The following is a 20706-nucleotide window of genomic DNA, read 5'->3' as shown; positions in this document are numbered from 1 at the left end:
ACACGCCATATTTTTGCTGATTTGGCAAGATCGTAATTTAAAATATTATGTAAATTTTTAACTCGTCATTTGTTTGAGTGGCTCATTCGTGTTAAGTTCAATCAAGAAATCCGTGTGCTGTGCATGTCACTACTCGATTCAACATTCTTGCTTGAAAAAAGTGTTGAGAACACATTATTCTGTTTAAAGATCCTGTAAAGTTTTCTCCATGACTACAACAATGAAGAATTTGCAAGAGTTGCTAATCGAGTACACATCAGGTTAGTCTATAACTTTTTTCGTTTAATTTTCTAAGGAAAAACAAGAATTGTTGAATTTCGCAGTTCTTTTCAGCTGAAACTTTGTGTATTGTTGAGAGAACAAAATGTGGCGTCAATCACATGTTCGACAGTGAAGTTATCGAAGTAAAATCCATGAATGTTATAGCGAGTAGGGGTGAAAAGAACAACATTGTTTTAGGGCTTAAATAATATGTTAGCACTTATTCGTCTGGTCTTTGTCACGCAATTCGAACGATAGAAGAGACGTTAGAGTGCCCATCATTTTTAGCCTGCGTGTGACGTAATCCTAGACTTTTACCTTTGGGATGCAAATCTCGTGTTCCGTTGTAGGCTAATGCTTTCTTGTGGTAATTGGTGTGAACCTGCAAGCATAGAGAGAAAGGTGGGACTTCACTTTTTCTTTCTATTCAGGATCTACCAAAAAGGCAAGGTAATAAAACGTCGTGCATCACACGTGGAGCAATGCGTGCCTCCCTGCAATGAACTCTCGAACTTTGGGTTTTTGCCTTCGAAAAAGTCTGAAATTCGTCATGACAAAATGCGAAGCCGTATAAACACTATGGCGTACACTTTAATGTTGGGTGGAGTAGGATTTGGAGAAAAAGTTCGGCTGGAAATACAAATGGCAGACATTTATTACCATTTGTGGCCTACTTTAGGCTACTATAGAAGAAAACAAGAGGAATCAAAGACGTTTTTCCTAATAAATTTATTTACGTCTGGCGAGTCATGGTGCAACTATACAAGTTCTCTAATGCAGTAATCTCTTTTGTGTATTCTTTCAGTAGCCTATTTTGCCATGGATTTTTCACGAGTTGTTTTAAAAATCTTTACCATACAATTGCTGGCCTTGTCTCATCGATCATAAGTCCTGAATACTTGTTTTCTGTTTCCATCGATTCGTCACAAGTTCTTTACAACAACTTTTGTCAAATAGTAACATTTTTTCTTTTGTGACATCAAGTTCTAACAAACTAAGCTAATGAACCCTTATACTATAGTTTCTAAAGCCAAGCCAAGCTTGACCCTGGAATACTATTGACGTTATCGAAAATTTTGATTTAGTGCGTTTTCTTTACGCTTGGATTTATTTTACACTTTCTTTGATATAGAGGGGGGGAAACCTGGACGTCAACCTTGTTATATTTATACTTTATCCACAAAATCGATCCGTGCCATTTGTAATGTAGAATCGATTGCGGGCGATAAACACGATGTTTGCGAAAACTTTTACTTTTTTCACAAAGACTTGAGATAGTTCATCAACTGGCAACGAGTCCCTCACTTTTGTGGGTGGAGAAGCCGTGACGAAATGATGCAATTTCAACTACACTATAGGTTTTCTTCTCAATTGCACAACGCCGTGGCAATCTCGAGATCGTGAAAAGAAATCTTTGCAAATGAGTTGAATTGTTCAGACAGTTTTTGACTCATCCGCCCACTAGAAAATGCATTATTCCAAGTCGGGATGAATAGCTGGGCTTGATTGTTGTAGTAGACACCTAGCGCACCTGATGCCTCCCAGCGTAGCTTCGGGATACACGTTATAGTCTATTCCTTGGCGGTACATAGGAATGTACACGGCTGACTGATTGTAGTGAAAGGTGTAAAACGTTGTTTTGAATTCCAATTTCCTCTTTTTGATTCGAGATAGTAGGTACGTACTACTATGTCGCAACAAAATAAAGCATCTATTTGTTAAAAAGAAATGTGAATCAAAAGAGTGTTGAGTTAAAAGGTTGGACGTCCGAAAGCGATTGCCTTCGTGCGTTCAAGAAACAAATTGTTGGCGCGCTTTGGTGTGGGTGGGTGGGCAAACCGCACCCACACAACAACAACAGCAGCAGCGGCATAGGTAATAGGTAAAAATAAGGCAACCGCAGGTTTTTGGTAGGTACGTTCTGCTACATTTGCCTTCGAAATAATTAAGAAAAATGTCCTTCTGTGACTTTCTCCGCAGTTTAACCTACTTGCGAGGAGCGTAAATAATAACAAGCTGAATTATTGCCGGCGTTCACTTATTGGAGATAGGGATCAATCAACAACAAAAGGCAACCGTATAACGGGCGCGTGACTGAAGAAGACTTCTACTTTCGTTTTTTACTTGACTTTTCTCCGAATAATATTTTTGTGTGGATTTCAATCCTCGAACCGCTTACGGGCGAGTAATATTACGGCGCTCCCATGCCGTCATTAAATTCGTTTGGTTTGCTAATTATATAACGCAACCCGACGGACGATTTGTTACGTGTTTTGTTCGCGTCAGGAGAAATCCCGAAGAGAAGGTCTGATTTATGAGTCACGACCCGGCTGGAACTCTTTTGGTCAAAAGACTTGACTATTGTTAAAAACTAACAACGCAAAATGTTCTCCGTGCTGGGTTGTTTTTTTAAAAGTATCGGCCTTGATGATTGATCAACGGCATTGAAAATAAAAGAAGAGATTTCCTCAAAGACGTCACTTGGGCGTCGACCATTCAGCAGTTAGACAGGACAACCTAAATGCCTTCTTTTGCGTAATATTTTTTCTTTTTTTTTTAATTCGTAGAAAACGGATGTATTACACAAGGTCGGCCAGTCTGGTGCTCTCAAATCGTCATGTGGCTCGTCTTGTCAATAAAAACCATAGACGCGGAACTGGACAACATCTGGAAAATCAGTTTACAAGAAAGAAATGGGTCCATTTTCTATTGTCAAAGCAGAAGAATTGGTAAGTGACACAGTTCTCTCTTTGTTGTTCAAAAAGATGAATTTCGAAAAATCAGATGAAATCGTGTCTGGTGTTGTTTTTTTTCCCACACTCGTATGCGTTTGTCCCGCCAGCTTGGTTGTATATACCTACAAAATAGTACGTAGCTTGAAAAGAATAACGAAATTCTCTTTCATCGACAGCAGCGCGTTTTCTCTTTTCGACCGTGAATGTGTACCGAACGTCCACGCCCTGTTTTACATCATAGCCGCGCGTCGATTTTAAACGAAATATCTCGAACACGACGTGGACGATGCATCGAATGGGCACTTTCCCGTTAAGGAAACATTTTTGACGCATTTGCAAAAGCCATTGGCACGATGGAGAAAGTTCGGCGAAAGATTCTGCGTGGTGTTGATTTAATTATTTGTTTAGTTAACAGCCGTTTAAAGAAAAAAAAAAAAAAAAACGAAAGCGAAATCATTCCGAAATTCACTTAGTTGGAATCAGATTTAACAGTGGACTCCGTTACTTTTCTCGTATTAATTATGTCAGAATATCTTGACAGGCCCGTCAAGTCGATTGTGAAATACGTCACTTGGATTGTTGAAATATATTCACTTCATTTAATTGTTGAAATACATTGGCTCATTCCAAAACGTATTTCACAATCGAACTTGAAACACCTGCTTCGCTATTAATATGATTTCACGACGGCCATAAATCTCAACTTAAAACACAAATAGAATTCAATTCATTTTTAAAAAAGCCAAATATTATGGGAATTCGGAAGACAATCATTTCACGTGACAATGCTGAATGGGGTTAACGGTAACGCAGCGGCAGTATTCCGGCAACTACCGGGACAGACAACGGCTGTTACTTCAATTTCACGCTACGATTAGGTTGCGTTTGAATGCCATCAGGGTTGTCTCGTTCAGCGGCGTACGTGGTTTCTCGAACAAGATCATAAAAATACTTTTTTTCTTTTAGTGTCGTCTTACTTTTGTACTATACTATTTCTGTAAGCTCTCTCCAATGAATCACCGACAACCTAAATCTATTTAGTAAAAAAAAAATCCCTTCAGCAAACCAAACATTCGTCAAATAACAGCGCGCGGTCCACTTTTTGTCCCGGAGTGAAACTCAAATTTAATTGCTCGTCGTGCAGATGAGACTTAACTTGTTTTCCAATGTTTGACCAAAACGATAGATTCGACTTTATAATTGTCAATATTTTGATAACGACTTGATGACATCACGAACGGGCATCAATGATTCGAGGTGATGGCAATTTTCGAGTTATCGGTCACGGTCTATCAGACCTAATCAGGATTGCGTTCGAATCCGTCGACAGTTACCGGCCCATTAAATAAACTCACGAAACACACCGAGCACCTGTTGAAAAGGTACCGTATCCTCTCTCTCTTTCTCCCTAGTTCTGCCATTCGTTCGTGACTCCCGCGCTCGGCTAACTCGGGCCCTCTATAAATACAAGAGAGGCAAGCGTGTTCTTGACAGAGCTCACTTGGTCAGACGTCGTGGAAACTGGAACACATACCTCGCAGTGCTGCTCTGCTCTTCGTCGTAGAATCATTTGTAAACGCGCTCAAGTTTTAAAAAAAAATTACACCAACTCAAACTTCACTCAGGTAGGATTTGATTCACTTCATTTTTATTTGTCCATCACGAACATTGAATTTAGTCGTGCTAAACGAATTGTAGGCTAATGGACGCAAGTGAAAGTGAATGCAGTAAATCTCTTTTATTTTTTTAGAAAAGGAAATTAAGATATTGTTGTACAACACGTATTTAAACAAGAGTGAACAAATGCCTTTGATACTACGTAATCAGCCATCTATCATTTCTCTTCATTTGTTGACTTCTTTTGATCTTTCCATTTATTTTTTGAATGGAAGAACTCTTCCGTGTCAATTGGCCATGAAAGTTTTTCAATTGAAGAAAGGCGTTACATTCCAATCACTTTGTATATAACCTATTGATTCCTGATTGACTTTGTTTTTAACTGTGTGAAACAATAATATTCACTTCAAGTCGAATTCTAAATTGATAAAAAATTCTCTATTGAAACGTTAGCACGAGATTAGCCTGCGATGTTACGCAGCCTGAGCTATTTCGAGTGATATCAAATTGGGCCGCCTGCGCTTTCTCTGTTCGTGTAGACGACGAGAAATATTATTTATCAAGCGGAACTCGTAGAGTAACAGTGTTGTATTATAGACAATTTTTCGGATGACTCTTGCGTGACGCATTGCATTTGAGGTGGTCGTTGTCATTGAGGTTATTGGGCAATTTTCACACCGCGCGGTGAAATTTGATTCAACTCTCCAATAGTTGTACACTCTAATTAAGGTGTCATTTTTGTTCTGCTATCGTAACCGTATCCGAGATTCACATGACTTGTACAAATAATAGCCAACTTTTCTTTTTTGAATGGAGAAGAAAGGTGTTGAAGAAACTTATATGAATTGATTTCGTTGCAGCTGCTGAAGATGATGTCCCGATGGGTAATTGGAATGGTCATGGTGTGCATGCTATTGGTTGCTGCTGCCGCCAGCGACGATGCTGCAGATGCTGTGGAAGAGAAAGAGCCTGTAGCCGATACGGAGAGTGCCCGAACCGGTCGTCAATATCACTCACGCCGACCGTCTTTGTTGGGCCGAAACCCTAGCCATCTGTTGGACTATTCAAAGCAGGACGAAAGTTTCGTTCAATACGATCCGTCTGGTCTCGGGTTTGAGATTCAAAAGCCCGGAGTTTTCCAATACCAATTCCGACCGGCATACCACTCTGAGCCAGCGAGACCTCCTGCTGGGCCAATCAAGCCACCTGTCCAGCCCAAAACAGCTTACCGCGAAAAACCATCAGCTTATGTCCCTTACAGCCCTGAAACAGCTTATCCACCCAGGCCGGCTTATCATGAAGCTGTTAAACCTCCTCCTCATTATCCTGGTTCTTACAAACTCGAGAGTGTGTATCCGGAAAGTCCAAACCAATACGAAGACAAATATCCTTACTACTGCCCAAAGGTTGGCGGTTACGAGTCGCAGTGCCGACCGGCCAAGGATTGCGCTGTTTGGTACGATCTGGTTCTTATCACTCCGGGAAGCTCCTGCAAACTGGCGGATGGAGAACCAGGAATGTGTTGTCCCGATCTTCCCTACAACAGTGAGTAACATTTTTCTATTCTGTTTCAAAGAATGTCAAATTAAATTCGTTGTTTCCAGGTCATAACGGGCCCATCAAGCAAGCTAACACAAAAATCGTCAAGTTGGAGAAACAGTGTATTGACATTTACTCTGTGAATGCTGCCGCTCACGCTGGCCAGTTCCAAATGCGCTTGATGGACGAAACGGAGAAACTTTTGCGAGCCAACAACATCACAGTCAGACCGAGTTCATCCCAGTCGACACATTTGCTATTTTTCCAGACAACTCTCGAGTCACGGATGCTCAGCCGTGGAGCCCTTACTGGTGTTGAAACCACCAGAGAACTTGGCAAAAGGTAAGTCAATTGTGATTTTAAAATTGAATCTTATTTATAAACATCTTTTTTTAAATAAATCTCTGTAGATTTGAATTGACTCCAGAAGAGGCCGGTTTTGGTTTGAATCAATTCAACCTGAGAGACACAATTCTGAAAGAGACTTGTCCAGCTGATCCCGTTTGTGATCAAAAGACTAGCCGTTCTCCCTTCCGGACATTGGACGGTTCGTGCAACAACATCAAACGTTCCTTCTGGGGAAAGTCTCGCACCCAATTTCAGCGCGCCCTTGTTCCAGCGTACGCAGATGGTGAGCAGCATTCTTTCAACAACTCAAAATAATAATTATGTAGGACAGTTGGCACATATATGCAATATTTCTCTATAGGTGTTTGGCTTCCACGGCGGGCTGGAGACGGTGGCGATCTTCCCAGGTAAAACTGCCAAAAAATATTGCACACGATTCGTTACGGTACTCAATGTAGACATTTCCGAAGTGTGTTCTTTTTGGAAACTAGTCATAAACTTTCATTCACATAGTCTTCATAGTTTATTGTCCTTCGCAAAATAATCTATAATGCTTTATTGCGCTTATTCCAGTCCGCGTTTAGTGTCGATTTCGGTGGTTTTGGACGCTGATGCCCCCTCCGAGACGGACACCACATGGGTTATGCAGTACGGCCAATTTTTGGATCACGATTTAACATCGACTCCAGTCTTCCGCATGAGTATGACATATTGCAATGCTGGATTAGCAAGCATTCAAATTAATAACTATGCATTTTATTTTTCCCTATAGACGCCAACGGAATGGGCATCCAGTGCTGCACAGAAGAAGGAATGTTGTTGAACAATACCGAGCTTCTTCATCCTGAATGCTTGGCCATTGAAATTCCAAATGATGATCCGTTTTTCTCCAAGTTCGGTCAACGTTGCATGAGCTTCGTCCGTTCCACTCCGGCTCCCAGATTTGATTGCAGCTTCGGTCATGGAGAACAGGTCAGTCGTTTGGAAGAGAGTCTCGCCGTTACAGTACAGCAATTAATGTCGACACCAGATGCGAGTCGACATGCAAAACATGTGTTATTCATCTTTTTGTAACATGAATTTAACATATCACTCGAAGCGTAGTCATTTAAATTACCCTAAATTGCTACTTTTGAAACGGTCCAATTCAAAACTTTATGGCATGTCAACGGGTTGAAATTGCCCAGTAATTTGTGCAGTATTTCTTTTGCTAAAGATGTAACCCACTTTTGTTGCATTTTCAATTGATGCTTTTGTAGATGAATCAGTTGACCCATTTCTTGGATCACTCCAACGTCTACGGCTCTGACGATAAAGACGCCGCAGAGTTGCGAACATTCAAAGATGGCGCCCTGAAGGTAACTCCGCAAAAGGGTCATCACGAATTGGACTTGCTGCCGCCGGATAACGATCCCGAGATGAATTGCACATTATCTAAAGCCATTTCTGGAATTGATCGACCAAAAGATGTTAAGTGCTTCAAAGCAGGTGAGGAAAATGCACACACCAAAAACGATTTTTTTTTTTAAATTGCATAATAACCACTTTTGTCGCAGGTGATTCGCGGTCGAATGAACACCCCAACTTGGCTGTCACGCACACCGTTTTCATGCGTGAACACAACAGACTTGTGGCGGAGCTCTCCTACTTGAACCCGTTTTGGAATGACGAGCGACTCTACCAAGAGGCCAGGCGCATTCTGATTGCTCAGATGCAGCACATTACCTACAACGAATGGCTGCCCATCGTAATCGGTGTGGCCAAAATGCAGGACTTCGGTTTGTTGCCACTTCAAGATGGATTCAGCGACGATTACGACGAGAACATCAATCCAACCGTTTTGAACGAATTCGCTACCGCTGCTTTTCGATTCGGCCATACCCTTATTCAAGGAAAACAAGAGTAAGTTTAATCATAAGCTATTATTGGGGGAGAGAGGTTATTAACGGGTTTATTTTCCTTTCCAGTCTAATTAATCATAGAAGAAAGAAGGAGGCTCACGTTCTGTTACGCCAACACTTTTTCAAATCGCAAGTGATCTACACGCCTGGCAACCTTGACAAATTCCTTATTGGTTTGTCGACTCAGCCTGGACAAGATTTTGACAATTATTTCACCGAGGAGGTATAATGCAGATATATAGCTTAATTTGATTTTCAGCTCTTAATTAATTAATTTTTCGTGACAGATTACTAACCACTTGTTTGAAGAGGAAGGTAAGGGTTTCGGTATGGATTTGGTGGCTCTCAATCTTCAACGTGGACGTGATCACGGTAATATATTGAAATCTCAAAAGAAATGATTGGATATTTATTGGTCGTCTTTATTCAGGTCTTCCCGGCTACAATGCTTATCGTGCTCTGTGTGGTCTTCCCCGCGCTGAATACTTCCGTGATCTACTTGACATTATTTCCCCAGCAGTAAGTGCTCTTACTATTTATGGCTTGATGGAACAGACGTTATACAACTCTTGGATTTATTCATAGATTGTCGAACGCTTTGAGCTCCTTTACGACACGGTGGATGACATTGATTTATTCATCGGAGCCGTTTCCGAGAGAAAAGCCGATGGAGCTTTATTGGGCCCCACTTTCCAGTGTATCGTGGCCGATCAGTTTTTGAGACTGAAACGAGGTGATCGATACTTTTACGATCTTGGAGGACAGCCCGGCTCGTTCACTGAAGGTATTACATAGTAAAAACATGCTGGTATTGCAATTATTTTAAATATACTAATTAATTTTGAATACAGAACAATTATACGAAATTCGGCAAGCTAGTTTTGCCCGCATCGTATGCGATAACAGCCATGTGCTTCATACTCAACCACTTGTTTTTAAATCTGAATCTGCCGCGTAAGCATTGATTTTTTAGATTCATTATTGGATAAATTAATTATTTTTTATTGTTTCATTTATTAGAAATCGTATCGTGGGATGCGATTCTTCGGCTATTCCTCGTGTAAATCTTCTCCCATGGCAGGAAGGTTATGAGAAACCATACAAAAGGCCTTGTTGTGGTACTCAATACAAGAAGATTTAAATTAATTTTTGTTTCATCAAAAATTCATATGTTACTTCAGATTGCACATTTAACATTTTATAATTGTATTATTGGAATGGATAAATATATAATTAAATAAGAAAAAAACACTGAACATTCGAGTTTTAATTAACCGGCAACATGGCCGCATTGTCGCCATTCCATCATAACAACAATGGCAGTCAACACTTTGCTAATGTGTTTAGTTTGTTCAGTTCGTGAGTTGTTGAACGTTGTGGTTTTAGCAGTGGGTTTCTAATAACCAGTATCTTGTGCAAGTCTTAAGATGGTTCAGGTAATTGTCTTCCATTTTGTTTGAATTAGTGAATTGATATTGCTGTTCTATATGAAACCGCTATGCATACAAAACGAAACGAACAGACACCGGGACTTCTATTTTCAGAAGGTGTGATATACCGGTTGCTCAGCCGGTACCCAGTCATGCACGAAAATAGAGAAAATGGGTTGTTTTGTACAGTACCCTTTCTGGGAACTATATTCCACGATAGTTAACCCACTAAGACTTCCAAGACCACGCACGTTGTAGTGATTGTAGTAAAGAGGTGCTTTTTTTTTTCGTGTGAATGTTTTCGTTCCTTTTATATTATTAAGGAAATTCAACGTCTTTGAACAAGGAAGAGTTTGCCAAATCGGCGTACAGCATTTTAGTGCCGGTAACAGTTGGCTGTCGAACGTTTGTAAATGCGACCCCTGTGTTTCCGCATCCTTTTAACGACTTTGTTTACGACTTTCCCAAACTTTCGTCGAAATAAAATTATACTATATCTATAACTGCTTCGCTATAGAGAGTTTGGGAATCAAGATGGTCCATATGCAGCCTGATAACATATTTATATGGCCAATTTCTTATGTTGTTTCGACACTTTTTCTCGAATTCTTATCTTGTAACGTGACAAATAGCCTACAATAACCTTACTATCGCTTTCCGGCTTCTTTTTCTGATTCACCACCATGTATAATTTTCTATACGTCTGAAGAACAATTGCCTCGGTAAACAAAGTCGTTAAAAACACACCATTCAAATATGTAGAGAAAGCCGCGGCTCTTTCTGGGGGGAAACTTGCGTTCGAAAATTCCTCTCAATTGTCCGCCCATAATTCGGTTGTTTGTATTTTTAAGGGTTGACAATTGCTATGCGCCATCAGATACTAATCAAGGCAGTCAGACGACGCGAAAGTTTCTGAGACTATGAAAGAAAGAATTTCAATTCCAGACACTGACTCGACACGAATGCCAACAAATACGATTGTTTATATATATGCGTTATCTTATCTCGTCTATGATGCAGGTATTTCTTAACAGACAGCAATCCATTATGGGGCAAGTACTGTAGCGAAAGGGTGGAAGGTAAAGCTATTGTATGCATGGCTTATAATGTAGCCGACAACCGCCATGGTGTAAAATCGTAAAAAAATGTTTGTCAAACGCTTCCACCAAACTTTCCCGCCTGATCGGGTATAAATACAAGAGAGAGAAACGGTTCCGTAGCAGAGTCAGTTGACCAGGTGTCGTGAAAACAGCAACATACATCCCATAGAGTTGTTCTCTACCAAGTGTATTATAAAACTGTACAACATTGGAGTTCTAAGGCCTCATTTTAGGTCAGTGCTAATTCATTTTCATTTAATTAAGGATTAAGTTATTCGTTGCGCTGCAGTGTAGAGTTTCGTGCGGGAGTGATGAACGTCTAATATTGTTCTGCATTTCTTTCAGAGATGTGTTAAATAGCAGTGGTACGATTTCTAATAAAACGGCGCTTCAACAGATGAAGTTATAAAAACGTTATTTGACACTCTGTAAAACTTGTTTGTGACGTTAACCACCTGTTAACCGTTTGACTGCGTCAGTGGGAACTGAATTTGGCCTATTATAAAAATTTTTACAAGCGGGCAAACACTCTCAAAATTACCTCCTGAGTATCCAATTTCCGTGCATGAATTAATAGCTTCATTTGTTTTTGTTATTTTCAAGAATTCAAGATGTTGTCGCGTTGGACGGTTGGCGCGGTGCTTATTTTGGGTGTGCTGTTTTCTGTTGTCTCCAGCAGCGAACGCGTCGAGAGACCAAAGGGGTCAAATGGTCGAATTAAAAAGATAAGACGTCAAAATTCCGTTATTCGACCTGCCACATTGAATGTAAACCCGAGCCCAGTAGACTACAGCACGGCTCCGCGCGACGATGATGTGGTTCAATACGATCCTTCTGGATTGGGCTTTGAATTTAAATTACCGTTCGATGGACGGTACCAACCGATTTTTGAAAGCCAGCACGTCAAACCTTATCAAGAACATAACCCAATTTACCAAACATCACCGAGTCCTGAACCAACTTACTCGCCCCCATCGACTACACCGGCACCTTACTTTGAACTTCCTTATGTTGAACTTCCTCAAGTTGAACCTGCTCTTCCTCCCTACGTCCCCGACCATCACGTGCCGAAATCTAATTATAAACTTGAGACACCACTCGACATTTCATACACTACTGCCAATCCAAACCAGTACAGCAACGAATATCCTTACTACTGCCCTAAAGTTGGCGGTTACGAGTCGCAGTGTCGGCCAGCTAAAGATTGCGCAGTGTGGTATGATCTTGTTCTCATCACTCCCGGTACTGCCTGCAAACTGCCGGATGGACAACCAGGAACTTGTTGTCCGGATCTTCCCCACAACGGTAAATATTTCACTATCTAAATTCTGTTTGGTACTCATATACGGTAACCAGCTATTTTGATTTCAACTCAACAGGTTATGGCGAAGCTATGAAGAAAACCAAGAAAAATGTGAAATGTGAGCATCAGTGTATTGACATTTACTCTGTCAACGCTGCCGCTCACGCGGGTCGCTTCAACATGAGGTTAATGGACGAGACGGAGAAATTCCTCCGCGACAAGAACATCACCATCAGACCCAGTTCGTCATCTTACACGCATTTGCTTTTCCAGACAGCGACCGAAGCTGAACATCTTAGTCGTGCCGCATTAACTAGCATTGAGACAACCAGAGAACTTGGCAAAAGGTGGTATTTCAAAATGATTTCAATTTCAACAATTAAATGATGTCGATATTCAATTGATGTAGATTCGAATTGACTCCAGAAGAGGCTGGTTTGGGTTTGACCCAATTCAATCTCAAGGATACCATTTTGTCAGACTTCTGTCCAGCTGATCCCATTTGTGATGAAAAGACTATTTCTTCTCCCTTCCGGACGATGGATGGTTCATGTAATAACCTCAAGTATCCATCCTGGGGCAAATCTCGCACCCAGTTTCAACGCGCACTTGTTCCAGCTTACGCCGATGGTATTCATTCGATAACAGTAAATTATAAATATGTAGGACAGCGTAAAAAGATGAAATGATTCAACAGGTGTCTGGTTGCCACGGAGGACGAAAAACGGAAGCGATCTTCCCAGGTAGGAGAAAAATGGGTTTAGCGCGTTTCGCTATACACTCTATTGATAGCTTTTAATTCAAGATTTGATTAATTTATCATTGTGATATCCCAATATTATTGTCACGATTTATTGCAGTCCTCGTTTGGTGTCTATATCCGTGGTTTTGGATAAAAATTCTCCCAGTGAAGCGGAAACCACCTGGGTCATGCAATACGGACAGTTTCTCGCGCACGATTTGGCCTTGAGTTCCAACTTCCGCATGAGTATGTTAGTTTCTTATTTTAGACGACCTTAATGTTTTAATACCGTGTAATTAACTAATTATTTTCCTTATAGGCGACAATTCGGGCATTGAGTGTTGCACGGAAGAAGGAAAACTATTAACAGACGCTGAGCTGCTCCATCCCGAATGTATGCCCATTGAAATTCCAGACGGAGATCCGTTTTTCTCCAAGTTTGGTCAGCGTTGCATGAGCTTCGTCCGCACCATCCCAGCACCCAGATATGATTGTAGCCTCGGCCATGGAGAGCAGGTCAGTTCTAATGAAGCGTCACTAGTCTCGTATATATAATCAGCGGTACTTTATTCTCACAAAATTTTAGTTTGGAAGTAGCAATTTTTTTTTGTGCTTTTGAATAACAGTTTTTTCAATGAAATAATTGCTTTATTATCTAGATGAATGGGATCAGCCACTATCTGGATCATTCGAACGTGTATGGCTCCGACAATAAACGGGCAGCTGCGTTACGCACGTATGAAAACGGTACACTCAAAGTGACACATCAAAAGGGCCATTATGACTTGGACCTACTCCCTCCGGATAACATGGCTGAGACTAACTGTACCTTATCCAAAGCCGTCTCTGGCATAGATCCACCCGATAATGTGAAATGCTTCAAAGCAGGTGCAGTTGCGGCCGTCAGATGAATAGTTTTGTATAATATTACGTCTAATTAAATTCCCATGTTTGACAAAGGCGATTCACGAACGAATCAGGCGCCCAACTTGGCTGTCACGCAAACTATTTTCTTGCGGGAGCACAACAGACTTGCGGCGGAGCTCGCCTATTTGAATCCCCACTGGGATGACGAGCGACTCTACCAGGAGGCCAGACGCATTCTGATTGCTCAAATGCAGCACATTACCTACAATGAATGGCTGCCCATCGTAATTGGTAGAGCGAAGATGCAGGAACTTGGTTTGCTGCCACTTCAACAGGGTTTGAATGAAAATTACTACAAAAATCTTAATCCAAGCATCTTAAATGAATTTGCTACCGCCGCTTTCCGATTCGGGCACACGCTTGTCCAGGGAAAGCAAGAGTAGGTCCAAAATAATGTTTCTTTTGAATCAGCAGCTGTGTTTAACTATCATTCTATTAGTCTAATCAATCGTCGGAGGAAGAAGGAATCGCATATCCTTTTACGTCAACACTTTAATAAAGTGCAGAAGGTCTATACTCCGGGAAACCTTGAAAAGTTCCTGATTGGCTTGGCGACTCAACCCGGACAAGATTTTGACAATTATTTCTCTAAGGAGGTAGGTGTAATACTTTGAATTAAGGTTTCGTGATTTTTCGTGAATTTACACCGTCACTTGTTAGGTTACCAATCACTTATTCGAAGAGGAAGGCAAAGGTTTCGGTTTGGATTTAGTGTCTCTAAATATTCAACGCGGTCGTGATCACGGTAAATCTTTTTGGCTTTAGTTAAAACAAAAGTGGAATAGATTTTATTTTCTTGTTTATAGGTTTGCCGGGCTACAACGATTATCGGGCCCTGTGCGGTATCCCTCGCGCAAAGAAATTCAGTGATCTGCTTGATTTGATTTCTCCAGCGGTATTAATTAAATTAAATTGTCGACATCAACAAGTCGTTTAAGACGGACAATTTTCCGCTTTTACAGATTGTTGAGCGCTTTGAGTTATTATATGACTCAGTGGACGACATCGACCTGTACATCGGAGGAGTTTCAGAGGATAAAGCTGAAGGGGCTTTGATAGGCCCTACTTTCCAGTGTATCGTGGCCGATCAGTTTTTGAGACTGAAACGAGGTGATCGATACTTTTACGATCTTGGAGGACAGCCCGGCTCGTTCACTGAAGGTATAACACAGTAAAAATAATTGGACTGCTTGATGGTTAATTCATTTTGACTTTATAGAGCAATTGTACGAAATTCGGCACATCAGTTTTGCCCGTCTCGTCTGCGACAATAGCTTCGTATTATACACTCAAACTTTGATCTTCAAATTCGAAAGTGATGCGTAAGTTATGATCTCTGGGGCTGAGATTACGACCAAGAATTTTTTTCTATTCATTTTTAATTAATTTTAGAAACCGAATCGTGGATTGTGACTCATCCTCTATTCCTCGTGTTGATCTTCTGCCTTGGCAGGAGAGTTCTTCGGAATCCTACAAAAGATCCGGCACGGTGCCTTCCAAAAAGATTTAAGCCAAATAATTTTTCTTAAGAATTGAGTTAGTCCATTCTGCCTCTATTTAAAATCATTACAAAATTTCTGTAACGGCGGAAAATTTTAACAAAAAAACAAAAACAGAGGAACTGGGTTTTACTGTATCTGTTGCATAGGAAAATCAGTCTGTGTCCCTCTCTTTCCCATTATTATCTTGTCTCCCTTTTCTATACAACGACGGAGAACTAATCCTGTTATGTGAAGCAATACAGAAATGTGGACCAAAAGTCCAAAACCGACAAAAACTATTTTTGACTTAGTTTTCGCTTCGCTCTGAAAGTGAAATGAATAACAAACAGATGGCGTAAGTGTCATCGTTTACGTGTCGTAAACTTGTTGTCACCTGTCAAGCTGTCATCAAATGTTGACCGGATTTGGTAGGAAGATGGTTTCAGTTTTAAAATTAATTTTACAGTATTGGCTTGAATTCATTCCCTGTTTTCAGCCAAGAAATTGTTCGATATGCAAGAACGGTAAACCCAGCAGGAACTGAAGGATCAAGCTCAAGGTTTTCCCTCTACTCTTTGCTATGCTGACTCATGGAGTCATGGCGCCATTATTGCTCATCACAAACAAGTGACTCGTACTCTTCGTAAGCTTATTTACCTTTAAATTTGCAGTGATGGTTAACATATGTTACATTCTCTTATTATTCCTAAGCTAATGGCCTGATGTCAGGTTGACTTTTCAGCAAAGAGCGGCGGAGAAAAAAATAGAATCTAATATCAGCTGTGATGTGTAAGTTGAACAGCATTTCAAGCAATTATTCATCTGTTTTTTGTATTGCATGCAATTTTTATCTAATCTAGACTAGACTTGTCTGATGCTGTGATTCGGGGAAGGAAAAACTTGTTGAGTGAGGGTTGTAGATTGTAGAATAGTGAGTTTGGGTGCTTGGTTAATGCAAGGTTGATGCTCTTAGGATCTAAGCTTGCCTTTTTATTTCAATCGAAATCAAACTCAACAAGGCTTGTTTAACTTTTCTATATTGTTATACAAGAGATTTGGTGTGTAGATTAATTTATTTTATTGTGAAGCCCCAATTTGTGAGATTTAGTTAGTAGTTGTGTTAGTTTACATTATATTATACAAACACAGGAAGAGTAGGAGACAAAATGGAGGAGTCTCAATCGGACATGTGGAGTGAGTAAGATTCAACCAAGGGCTTTTGTAATCAATACATAATTACCATAACTGTAATACCATTTTCGCTCATCGTTTTGAGTGATCTGCGGAAGTTTATCATATTCTTGAGAAGAAACTGTCTGAGAGCTATGGTGAGCTATGGAATGTTTTTAAATAGGATCGTATCAGCGGTAGGTGGTAGCGTAGCCATCTAAGTAGTAAAACCAATATTTCTTACGCTTGAGTCCCGAGTTCAATTCCTGTGGCAGGCTACATCAGGCATTGGTGTATTGTGACATGTGGCATAATAAGTAGGGAAAAATATCACAAATTTTAAGCTTATGTTTGTATGTATGGGTATTGAAACCCTAGATCTCACCTCGGATCTCACTGAAGGGCGCCATCAGTGTCTTGGGAACTCCATTCTTAAAGAACTATAGATTAGTCTATCACCTACTTCCGGAAATTACTATCCTCTATTCTATTTTAAAGCTTTAACAATAATAGGCTCAACTGTGTGCACATCATGAAATGAATATGGATTGATCATTTGAATCGTTTGAAATTTAGATAAAGGTGAAGAGGAATATTTTCAAAAGTGCCGACTGTCCTTCAAACTGTTCGAAATGGAAGATTTATTCATTCACCGAAGAAACGAGTTAATGACTCAAATGTAAATTGGTATAAAGTGAGTTTTAAGCCATAACCATTTGGTATTAATTTTGATATTATTATTGTTTTAGACCCATTCCAATCCCCAGCAACGTCAACCTGCAGAAGGAAAGGCAAGTTTGCATGTCCATCCCGCTCGAAGGTCACGGAGATAAAAGTAAAAGTATCATGGAGTGGTGTAGAGGTTGGGTGAGAACGACACGTGTTGCATCATTATCAAGCGAGTACATAGCCGCAAGCCATAACCATTTGGTATTCATTTTGATATTGGTTGTTGTAAACCCATCCCCAGCAACGTCAACTTGCAGAAGGAAAGAATATTTTCCTTTACTTTTGAAGGTCACGGAGATCATTACGCAAATGGTGTAAAGGTTGGGTGAGAACGGGACGTGTCGCATCATTATCAAGCAGGTACAATAGCCGCAAGGCTTATGAGGGGAATGGTGAGAAAAAATCGTATAAAATGAGAGAGAAAAGGTAATAGATATCAGTCGAGCGAGCATCTCCGACACGGCAACAACTATAGTGCACTCTTATGTCACCAACTGCCTTCTTCATCGAATTACCAGATCGCAATCATGGGTGTATATTCTGTTTTTTAGATGGTGTTTTGTATTAATATTTAGTGACTACTTGTTAATATGTCAGTTATAATTGAATATATGTTTAAATTTATTAATTGTCTAGTTAACTATGGCGTCGTGCTGCTGTTCGGTGTATCGTTAATGGCTGGGTCGACCACTGGTGTACCGATGTCTCCTGGCATGGCGAAACCAAACCGCAACGCCGCGCCTCCCACACAACAACAACATACGCAACAATCGGTTACTACACCACCAAGGCTCCAGAGTACCACCCCAACTTATATGCCCCGAGTTAATACACAGAAGCCCTGAAGTATAACTCTGCCCCGAGCTACACCACCAAAGAGCTGGAGTATAACACCGAGACTCCCAAGTCCCAAGTACTACACCACTAAGGCTAAAACCAGTTCATAATTATGGGTAAGTTTTCTGTTTTTTACATTGAGTTTTGTATTCATCCTACTTTTTTCTATTTGTTAATATGCCATTAAATATTAAAGTTTAAACTTATTCATTGTTAAGTTAAATATAGCATCGTGCTGCTGTTGGGCGTTGTATGGCTGGGTCGACCGCTGGTGTACCGATGTCTCCTGGGTATGGCGGATACCAAACCGCAACGCCGCCGCCCAACTACACAACAACAACAACTTTAACGACCAGTTACTACACCGAGGCCCCCAAGTACTACACCACTAAGCCACCGGATTATGATACCATAACTTACGCTTCCCCAAGCTACAACACCGATGCCCCGAATTATTACTCTGCCTCGAGCTACACCACCAAGGCAGCGGAGCGGACTACGTATGCTGCCCTTTTTTACTACACCGAGACTCCCAAGTACTACTGTGTTCCCAGCTACCACACCGAGGCTCCAGCTACCACATCGAGGCCCCAGCTACCACACCGAGGCTCCAGCTAATTTCTCGACCCAAACGGTCGAATACTACACCGAAGCACCCAAATACTACTCTGCCACGATCTACACAGCCACAACTGAGGCGGTCAAGCATTACGCAGCCCCGACTTACTACACAGAAGCTACTCCTTCCTACTACGTTGAACAGAAATTCTACACTGATGCTCCAGTTTACTACACCCCAACCTACGCTACATTTAGCAACAACACCGAAGCCCCCAAGTACTACATCGAAGAAGCATCATATTACACAACCACGTACGCTGTCCCACTTTAGTACACCGAGGAACTCAAGTATTACTCTGCTCCAAGCTACTACCAAACTAAGGCATTAAACCGCTAATTACGCTAATCCGACCTATACACCGAAGTTGCAAAGTATTCCTCTGCCTTGAGGTACTACACTACTAAGGCACCAACATATTACACCTCAACCTACGCTTATGTAGCTGATTACAAGGAGACTTCTGAATGCTAGAGCTGAATTTTAATTTGATTATCTGTGTCGGGATTTGTGTTCAGATTTTTCGGTTATTGTTATTAGTTGCTAGTCACCGATATTTGATTGTGGATGTTTAATGAGCAAATAAAGATTTACTTGCGGGTAACCATCTTGTAAGACCTTAAATATTTTTAAACCTTTTGACAATGCGACAGATGTTCCTATTTTGGAGGTAACTACTTCTCTAGTCGCTCTTCATACGGACATATCCTGGTCTTTGGACGAAATTCTTTTTCAGGGTATGTTACGAAAAAAAACGTACTGTTTAGTGTTTATTCTAAATGTTTAATACAAACAGTTCTGTACTTAACATTTAGGATGGCGTAACAAAGGAGTTCATGGCAGACATTGTGTTTGGCCCCTTCACAAAACCTTATTCAAAGAGAGATGCCTTTATAAGTAATAGCCAAGTGTCTTTATGCATGAATGTAAAACTTCAAGATCGAACAAATATAATGTTTTATTTGCTAAACATTACTTTGTTATAAATTACTCAGACACAATTAACTAAAACATGAAAAGGAATTGCTTTATTTTCCCACCTCCACCCACAATTCCTCCACTTTTTACAATCACACATATACATACATACACATACATACATACACTTAAGTTAACCCGTTGGCTGCCACGCCATACAACCCTTAGGTTGCTCTCTACTCTCTACGCGCCATGTCTGAAGGATCCATGACCAAGGTGGGACTTGCCATTGCTGACAAGTCCGGGCTGACACGGTGACAGGAGAAGATGGAATGCACGCCTCTAGAATCCATCACCGTATCGGACAAGGGGGAAGTCCCTATGGTGCACTGCCTAACAGGCGCCTTGCGGCGAATCTTGGGCTGGTGCGACTCTCCGACCCCGCGGCATGTAAACCACAAGACCGAACAGCGCGGCCCGTGCTAAGGAGCTAGGGGTAGGGGAGAACAAAGGCGTGGCAGCCAACGGGTTAACTAACACAAACGAAAACATATTACCAACAACAAATGATGATCCGCGCTGACATTTTGGAGATACCGGCGATGTTTTGGAGTTCATCTTCTCGACGTCTTCTCTGTATGACCTGAATAAAGACCAAACAAGTGTTATTAAGTGAAATGCCAATAGAAGTTACATAGTACATAAAGGTACATTGATCTGTTTTTTTTTGCTCACAACTTTACAGGCGCTTAAAATTTTGCTTAAAAATTTAGCATTCAACATTCTGAACTGAACACAGAACAAAGCTCACTTGCTAGTTTTATAAAAAATTTCCGGGAGTATACCGGAAGTAAGCGATTGCACCTAAACCATTGAGCTGCCGACGGAATAAACCAAATATTCGTGATCTCCATGAAATTTGGGGTTCGATTAGGTGTGATTTAAACGAAATCCAAAATTTGGACATAGTTCAGGAAAATTCTCGAAACCGGAAGTACGCGTACGTAAAAAAAATAACATGAACTTTACCAAAAATTTGACGGGGATCA

General features: G+C 40.8%; 2 protein-coding genes and 3 long non-coding RNA genes across 7 annotated transcripts; all 5 read left to right on the top strand.

Annotated features, from left to right (window-relative positions):
* Positions 1 to 155: 155 nt before the first annotated feature.
* On the top strand, positions 156 to 4098 carry LOC124320514. Its single transcript, XR_006913955.1, has 3 exons — positions 156 to 260; positions 2829 to 2990; positions 3173 to 4098. It is a non-coding gene; the product is annotated as an uncharacterized LOC124320514 (long non-coding RNA).
* Positions 4099 to 4477: 379 nt separating this feature from the next.
* Positions 4478 to 9654, top strand: LOC124320248 (peroxidase-like). Its single transcript, XM_046783035.1, has 15 exons — positions 4478 to 4621; positions 5474 to 6158; positions 6218 to 6494; positions 6563 to 6783; positions 6862 to 6907; positions 7074 to 7201; positions 7273 to 7472; positions 7760 to 7988; positions 8057 to 8402; positions 8468 to 8624; positions 8689 to 8773; positions 8832 to 8920; positions 8987 to 9185; positions 9253 to 9355; positions 9422 to 9654. Exons 2-15 carry the CDS (start codon positions 5483 to 5485, stop codon positions 9540 to 9542), a joined length of 2877 nt encoding a protein of 958 aa, XP_046638991.1. The 5' UTR covers positions 4478 to 4621; positions 5474 to 5482; the 3' UTR covers positions 9543 to 9654.
* Positions 9655 to 9721: 67 nt separating this feature from the next.
* On the top strand, positions 9722 to 15669 carry LOC124320247 (peroxidase-like). Of its 2 annotated transcripts, none has more exons than XM_046783034.1 (15): positions 9722 to 9837; positions 11535 to 12236; positions 12311 to 12581; positions 12644 to 12864; positions 12932 to 12977; positions 13095 to 13222; positions 13296 to 13492; positions 13636 to 13864; positions 13937 to 14282; positions 14343 to 14499; positions 14564 to 14648; positions 14710 to 14798; positions 14866 to 15064; positions 15123 to 15225; positions 15296 to 15669. In XM_046783034.1, the coding sequence occupies exons 2-15, from the start codon at positions 11543 to 11545 to the stop codon at positions 15411 to 15413; spliced, it is 2883 nt and encodes a 960-aa protein (XP_046638990.1). In that variant the 5' UTR covers positions 9722 to 9837; positions 11535 to 11542; the 3' UTR covers positions 15414 to 15669. The 2 variants fall into 2 exon arrangements, with proteins under 2 accessions (XP_046638990.1, XP_046638989.1); XM_046783033.1 differs by lacking the exon at positions 9722 to 9837 and adding an exon at positions 11041 to 11164.
* A 59-nt stretch (positions 15670 to 15728) lies between these two features.
* Positions 15729 to 17347, top strand: LOC124320494. Of its 2 annotated transcripts, none has more exons than XR_006913930.1 (5): positions 15729 to 15812; positions 15881 to 16027; positions 16096 to 16173; positions 17131 to 17241; positions 17304 to 17347. It is a non-coding gene; the product is annotated as an uncharacterized LOC124320494 (long non-coding RNA). The 2 variants fall into 2 exon arrangements; XR_006913929.1 differs by having other exon boundaries at positions 17131 to 17248; positions 17304 to 17333.
* Positions 17348 to 17996: 649 nt separating this feature from the next.
* LOC124320482 lies at positions 17997 to 19706 on the top strand. The gene is made up of 3 exons (XR_006913910.1): positions 17997 to 18168; positions 18477 to 19476; positions 19555 to 19706. It is a non-coding gene; the product is annotated as an uncharacterized LOC124320482 (long non-coding RNA).
* The last annotated feature ends 1000 nt before the right edge of the window (positions 19707 to 20706 follow it).

The sequence above is a fragment of the Daphnia pulicaria genome, chromosome 1 (assembly GCF_021234035.1).
Source record: "Daphnia pulicaria isolate SC F1-1A chromosome 1, SC_F0-13Bv2, whole genome shotgun sequence".
NCBI lineage: Eukaryota > Metazoa > Arthropoda > Branchiopoda > Diplostraca > Daphniidae > Daphnia > Daphnia pulicaria.
This window is presented reverse-complemented; position numbering and strand designations above follow the sequence as displayed.